The 7,475-nt window shown below is 36.7% G+C and overlaps 1 protein-coding gene across 1 annotated transcript; it reads right to left on the bottom strand.

Annotated features, from left to right (window-relative positions):
- Positions 1 to 302: 302 nt before the first annotated feature.
- On the bottom strand, positions 303 to 5,765 carry NMRK1 (nicotinamide riboside kinase 1). Its single transcript, XM_009082645.1, has 9 exons — positions 5,687 to 5,765; positions 5,202 to 5,292; positions 4,506 to 4,554; positions 2,983 to 3,145; positions 2,833 to 2,904; positions 1,734 to 1,835; positions 1,601 to 1,614; positions 696 to 785; positions 303 to 322 (listed from the first exon to the last, which is right to left on the bottom strand). The coding sequence occupies exons 1-9, from the start codon at positions 5,713 to 5,715 to the stop codon at positions 303 to 305; spliced, it is 630 nt and encodes a 209-aa protein (XP_009080893.1). The 5' UTR covers positions 5,716 to 5,765.
- Positions 5,766 to 7,475: the final 1,710 nt, after the last annotated feature.

The following is a 7,475-nucleotide window of genomic DNA, read 5'->3' as shown; positions in this document are numbered from 1 at the left end:
ATGTTTATTTATCCAACGGAATTGCATCTTTATGGTTTAGTTTTGAACACAAAAATCTTAATGTTCTTTAAAATGTACATGTGGAATCAGATTTAAAGATTAGCCAAAGCATGACTGATTAAAGGAATTCTAAAGAATAATGCACTGTTGATACTGCTAAACAATATCTAGGACTTACAGAATTAATATTTACTTGTGCCGTATGAACTAGCATTACAGTCATATACACCTAATATCTTGCCAAGTATGACAGTCTTGGGTTTTTCAACTTGTATCAAGTTGAACCCCGGCTTTCCACATCATCATGCTGTGACCTGCTGATCTAAAAGAAAGAAAAAGTACACAGTTAACCTGTAGTGTTTGCAGGTGACATCACTGTATATTAGAAACTAATACCACCAACATACTCATTTTCATTGATGTTTTACCCCATAATCCTTCTGTGTTTATCCTTTTTTATTATTATTTTATCATTAGACAACAGTGGATTTAACAATTATTTCAGAACACCCCATTTCAAGGAACTCAGAGTTGTAACTTAAATTGACTCAGTAACAGGCAAACATGTATATGGACTGTAATATGTAAGGAGGTATAGATCTATATAATCCTTGTAGTGTTTTCATATAAAAGGATTAGCTTCTTGTTAACATGGAACAGGATACATATACTCAATTTCCAGTAACATTACTTACTTTCTTCCCTCATCTTTTTTAATTCCTTCATTATATCACTATATACATAGGATAAAAGCTCCTCTTGGGATTTTGTTCCATCCAAATAAACTGAGGAAGACAAAAGAAAAAGTGTTCATGAGTTCTACACCAGCTATCTGTAATAGCAATTGGCAAAGTTTTCAGTATTCCTAGGGATGCCATCAGAAGAGATAAAAAAATAAAAAGCAAGAACAGCAGCTCCCTGGTTTCCCAAATTCGTTTTATGTGTTAAAAAATAACATAATGGAAAAGTATTCTAGTTAATAATTAATTTTTTTTGTGGTCTAAAAGTCCCAATAAGGGTAATGGTAATACTATTAGGACAGTAGAGTGATGGAATAATTAAGCAGAAAGGTTTTTGTGCAGTTGAAGACTTCAGATTCTTTCTCAGCTTCAGCATTTGAGCATGTCAGGGAAGAGCACTGCAGTTCCCATTTTCGCTGCACAGTGAGAAGCAGTGTGCGGACGATCTAGCCACCCAACTTCCCTCTGCTCTGGCCCCCACCCCAGAGCCAGGCAATCTAAGGTGCACACGTCATGCAAGCCCCACCAGGTGGCCCAACTTTGCCAGTTCTCATGCAAGACTGGTGACTGTAGTGAGTACAGTCAGCACCTATGAAGTCTCTTCAGCTTATTAGGGGACCTGAGCAGGATTTCAATTCTGTTCTTAAGAATTCTGCTGGTGCATCAGCTATAATCTCAGACGCTTGCTATTTATTCCATACACATGTATGCACACATGGACACACAAGCTATCTTGTTGAGTGCACTTCCTTAGTATCAGAACATTTCTGTTTTTTAACTTCATAATTTTCATTATTATATAATAAACAAAACCAAAGCCCCTATAGACTTGAAATATAAACAAACAAAAGGGTCTAAACCTACTATCCAAGTGCTGCAAAAACATTTGAACAAAAATTTTGTCTCATTCAAAAAATCCACAACACAACAAAAACTCGGTGTCACACTTAAGCATTTTATAAGTTTAAAATTAAGGTTACCATACCAACATGCATGCTTGCATTCTCTTCCAATTCATTTTTATATTTCAGATACATAGGCCACACGTGTCCATCGAAGTACCCTGGTGTATCTGCTGGCTCATAGACTCTAGTGCTACACAAAAATATACTTGTTTTTCAAAACATTTTTTACATTTTCCCTGGTTTAATAAGACCATTTATCCAAAATATATAAGGAAAAACTGGCAGGCTGCATAACTGTTAGAGCCAAAAATTGTTTTAATTCAATCTGTGATAAGAATTTTTGCTATCTTACCTATTTCTGCCAATCAAACCACATCTAAGACAATGTTGGAGTTTTTAAATTGAAAAAGGTATTACATATAAATTAAGCTGTATTGAAACTGTTACCAAAACAAATTATTTTTTCTCTTTTTTCATTTGGTACACAGATGTCTCAAGCTTTAAATGACTAGTTACTTTACTCTAGTCACTTGCATTATGGACATTAAAGTCCTATAAAGGTGAGTCTAGTGAGAAACCAAGTGGAATAACCAAAGCCAGTTGTATAGAGGATTTCTTCACTCAGCCAGCAATTTCTGACTTTGTGCATATGTACTGCTTCAAGCACACAGTATAGCTGCAAATTTGGAGGCAAATCAGATACTGGCTCAATAATCTAAATCAGATACACAGTACATCTAATGTACAATCTAAACAAAGTGTACACTAAAACCACACATAAACACTGCAACAACAATCATCATGTAACTGTATTCAACCAAGGATAAGCCTGTTTAGTTTTTTTTTAAATTGTTTCTCATTTTAAACATGGTTTAACTCAGCCAGTAATCTAAATAATTTATCAGTAAAATAAATTATCTTTTTAGTGTTTGTAAAACATTTAATACTTTAATATCCTTGTGCTAAAATAAAAACCAAACCAAACAAACCTAAAACAAACAAAACAACCCACATCTCTGCATGCTTTTGTAGGCTAAATACCTACACAGTCTTCCCTGGGAATCACAGAGAACAGACTATCTTAATAGCTTACATCTGGCAAGCACTGAAGAAAAGCTAGTACAAAAGTACCACTCCATCTTAGGGGGTATAGTGAGCCTCTGTAAACAATAACTGAATAATCTTACCTCCTTCTCCTTTTGCACTCTTCATAAGGCAGGGTCAAAAAATATCTTCTATTCCATAGTTCATTAAGTGGCCTAAGATAATACCATATTTAGTTCCCTCTTAGATTTTAGGGCAGCTTTTAATATACCAGGTTATGTGTTACTGCTTACTCATAACTGTAAAGCAGAAAGCCTTCAACAATCAAAATATAAACATTGTTCAGATTGTCACATGTATTCTGCAGCTCTTCTGTCACAACACCTGAGCTTGCTGGGCTTTTTATCCGATTGCGAATACTTCTCACCATTTCATCCATATAGAGGGCATCAAGTACTAAATGAGAACAGAAAGTTAAGACATCCCTTAAAAACAAAGAAGAAAAGAAAAAAAGGAAGCCTTAAGTACTCCTAGGTAAATCTGTAAGAATAAAATAATCTAGATACAAGTCTAAATGAAAGGGAACAGGATTACCCAGATTTCCCCAAAGATTCTCTCTCATGCATATTAGTGGTTCTGTATTTGGAATTCATGATATCCTGTGAAATCTAAGTTTACACCAGGATTGGGGTATTTCTGGTGGGTGTAGTCTCTCTGAATTTCATGGCACCCCAAATAGTGTGAACTCACTTCACAGCTTTTTGGTTCATGACAGAAACCACAAGGCCTGTTCTCTTCCACAAATCTTGTAAAAGTTTACTTACACTGAGACCTCCGCCCTTCTGTCAACTGTCACAGGTGAAGGGAGTGGATGCTCAACATTTTTTGCCTTGGGTTTTTATCAGGTTCAGGTATTCGAAGCTGGGCATAGATGGATTAAAAGAAGCACAGCATACAAGAATATATTGAGGAAGTACTGAAATGTAGAAAGAAGGCGGCCTTTGGAAAACATAAGAGCAAAGACATTTTAGAGTGTCTTTAAACCTGGATATTTGAACCAGAATGTCTCACCAGTTCCACATTTCAGTTTCATGAAGCCTAGAAGTTGAGTCAAAGACTGCACAGCTGATAAGCACCAGTTTTCAGATACAACTGAAGGGTCTGACCGATATTCTGAGTAATCCATTTTGCAATCATAAAGTATGAAAAGAAACTAGCTACTGAGCAACCTTTCACAACTAGATATAATCTGAACCAAAGCACTGGCCTAAAGCGGACCTGCATCTGGAAGTCCATAAGATTAAACTGGCACATTGAGCCAGCATTAACCATGAACTTAAAAGCATTTGTTATTTATGTGAGATCGATATGAAATAAAGGTGTCAGATGTCACAGTTTTGCCTGATCTGGAATATGACAGTGAAAGACTCAATAGTGGTATCCTGTGAGTTCATTATCAAAGTGAAAGAAAAATCCATCATTACACACAGAAAGTGATGAGGTTAAGCTTATGCCAGCACTGCAAGTCAAGATTTTTAACTGAACAGTACCATTTTCTACTGCACCAGACACAAGCGTAGAAATAGAGGAAAAGATTCAGAATAGAAAAGGAAAGCTGGAGGTATTTACTAGTTAAGCAAGTTTTCTTACATATCTCAGTAAGCTGAAAGAAACTGAGCAAAGGACTGCTTTGAAACAATCATTTGTTTACTGCCTTGCTCAAAAGGAAGAAGGGCAGGGGGTGGAGGGGAAAAAATGCTGAAGCACAACAGAATTTCAGTACAATGTTCAAAAGCAATGCATCGAAGTTACTGACCATCATACAGCTTAAATCCACGCTCATCCGTTTCTACTTCAGTCTCTGGCTGAAGGGGAGAAAAATTGAGTTTTTTCAAGGCTGCTTTTATGACCACTGTCACAGATACCTACTGTCCAGTTATAAACATAGGGGTTATACACTTTTGCATCCCAAATGATTAAATTTATCTTCGAAATTAAACTGTGGTATACAACTATTAAATTATAATACAAACATTTTATTTAATCTAGGACAAATACTTTAAATCATGCAACTTAAATTCATTAGAGCTTTTCTTAATAGAAAAGAGCTCCTTCACCCTCCTTAACAAACAACTCCAACATCAACAAGCAAGCTGTCTTTCTGTTTTGATTTGGGAGACTACTTATTGCTGTATGGGTGTAGGTGTAACACAGTATCATTAAATTCATTTAGCACAAAGGAAAAATGCATCCAACATACACCCATTCCTTATTATAAAAGGGTAGCAAAGAAGACAGTTAGCTTCTTTTTGCTAAGTATTCCCAGTGGTTTGGCCACTGAAATTTTCAATTACCCCAGTGCTCATTTTATTTCTCCTTCTCGTGAAGGTAACATTATTTTAAGCAGCATCTATTTAAGTTCATCAATAAGTGAAATGAGAAGAGAAGAAATTATACCAAAATCTGCTTAAGTCTACTTTTTCCTATCAGGTCTTTCCATCAATACTATTACCTTAAAGAAGTCATCTTGAGAGATTGTATCACAGTTGGGAAGCATTTTCTTAAGCTTTTCTGCCAGCGTTGTTTTCCCCCCATTTGTTACACTGTTAGAAAACATTTTAAAGATTCATCAAGGCAAAAATCAGTCTTTTAAACGTATGTACAAGCTCACACGACTCTATATTGTTACATATGCAAAAAACCAATACAAGACTCCCAAAGTTTATGCACATTAAGTACTCTCTAACTCTAGAATAATTTCCTGACATGTTCCGACCTGCACTGCCAAGGAAGAGGTTCAGACACTTGTACCTAGGATCTCCAACAAAGACAGAATAATTTCTCAAGTGTTACATCCTGTAAAATGATACAATTATAAGGTGCATTTGCAATCCAGTTAAAAAAAAAAATATATTCAGAAATAGAAATAATATCACTTCATTCTGATAGGAAGGCCAGTCTTAAGCTATGGAGGAAATTTAATTTTGTAATACTTACCCGCCAAGGCCAATAACCAATACTTTCATAGTTTGTTTTTTCCCCAGTTCTTCCTTTTTGCTGTCAAAAACAGTACCCAGTAAAAACTCTTAATTCAGCAACAAGGAAAGCAGATATTTTATTAAGAAAAACCAATTAGAGAGAAGATTTATTTTCTGTCCTTTTGTCCGTTGTTTTTCTTTTGTAAAGCTACAGTCAGAACCTCAACTGCTTGTTCTAATGCTAACAAAATACTTGCAACATATATGCCACATTTCAATGTATTCTGCCTTTGACAGTAGTTTAATCATTTGGAAGGCATTGAAACTACTGTAGGGCAGTTTAAGCCAACCCAGCTGACTGAGCACTGAGAAGGACTGGGTACCACTTGATTTTCTCCAGAAAAGATTAAAGAGTGAAACTCTAAAAGGTTAATTTGTCCAGCCATGTCACTATCGCTGCCAAGAAACCAACCTTGAGGCTCTGGCTGGCTGAACACCTTCAGTGGTCAGAGCTGCCAGAAGACACAATCCTGTCATTCCCCAAGTCTTTCCCCAGAACCTTTTTCTGGTGCAGGTGTTCGTACAGTACATAGAGAACTGCACTAGAAAACTAATGCAAGTGCAAAAACAGTTCTGCAAAGGAGGGCAGGGAAGAATGCTAGTATTCAGCTGAACAAATTCACTCCAGTACACCATCCAGTTACCCATGCCTGCAAAGGCAGCAGAACAGGTCATGATGGGGCTGCTTCTCTTGGCCACACCACCAGTCTCTAGAGTTTGCCAAACGAGTTTAACAGTTGTCAAACACTGCTTTCCATGAGCGCACACCAATTTATAATTATTTAACCACCCTGTTTTCCACCCACTCTGTCTTCCTCGGTCACACTTAAGAAGGTAAGCCCTATGACACCTAAGACCTGAAAGGTCTGAGCTTGTCTCCCCTTCCCTGACAAACAAGTATCTGGACTGTACCAGAAAAAAGGTGTTAAAAGGCATCAGTGTGAAAGTAAAACCACACTACTTCTGTGACAGTATATTTTAGACATATGCAGAGTCCAACATAATAACGTTCTTTTGCATGTGGTTGCAAGACTGGAAGTTCAGCTGTTTCACAGGTCCATGATGTGATCTTTGCATGGATCTTTTATATGTGTTGTTTTTTTAACATTAAAAAACCCCAAACTGACAAAAGACATACTGGCTAGTCCAAGTCATCACCAGTTTGAGAGCCACTGCTCTGCAATAGTGCTGCATACCTACAGTATTTCGTATTGGCAAGTTTTTTAAGTTAGTATGCATCAGTTTTCTAAGAAAATTGTAATTCTCTAGTTCAAAGATGCACTGTGCGCTTATGGTACTGGCTATCATTCAAAGAGTGCAGATAATTTGTTCTGAGGAAGTGATGATACTCAGGCCATTACAAAAATAAAACAAAAAACCAGCTCTTTTCTAAAAATCTTCAGTAAGATTTGTGTTGTGGAGGATCACCCTTTGTCCCACAAAGGGTGTTATGTAACAAACTAAGTAATAACTTGACTCACTGAGCTTTGGACTTGAAGTTACATCATTGTCTATATGCAAGTCAATCCCAGTCTAAAGCAAAAAAAAAAAAGTCACATAGAAAAACCCCCTACTGACTCTTCTGCTCTTCTGAGTAACACATAAGAGAAATTGCGCAGGGAAACTTGTCATCAACGCTGCAACATAGAAATCCTTAACCTACCTCTACCTGGGCTCAGTTTAGCATGTTTCAACAGAACACAAACCCCTGATAACCCTAGCACAATATTGATCTCGCCCTGTTTTTA

The sequence above is a fragment of the Acanthisitta chloris genome, unplaced genomic scaffold (genome assembly GCF_000695815.1).
Source record: "Acanthisitta chloris isolate BGI_N310 unplaced genomic scaffold, ASM69581v1 Scaffold28059, whole genome shotgun sequence".
NCBI classification, from domain to species: domain Eukaryota; kingdom Metazoa; phylum Chordata; class Aves; order Passeriformes; family Acanthisittidae; genus Acanthisitta; species Acanthisitta chloris.
The sequence above is the reverse complement of the archived record's forward strand: the minus strand, read 5'-3'. Positions and strand labels throughout refer to the sequence as shown.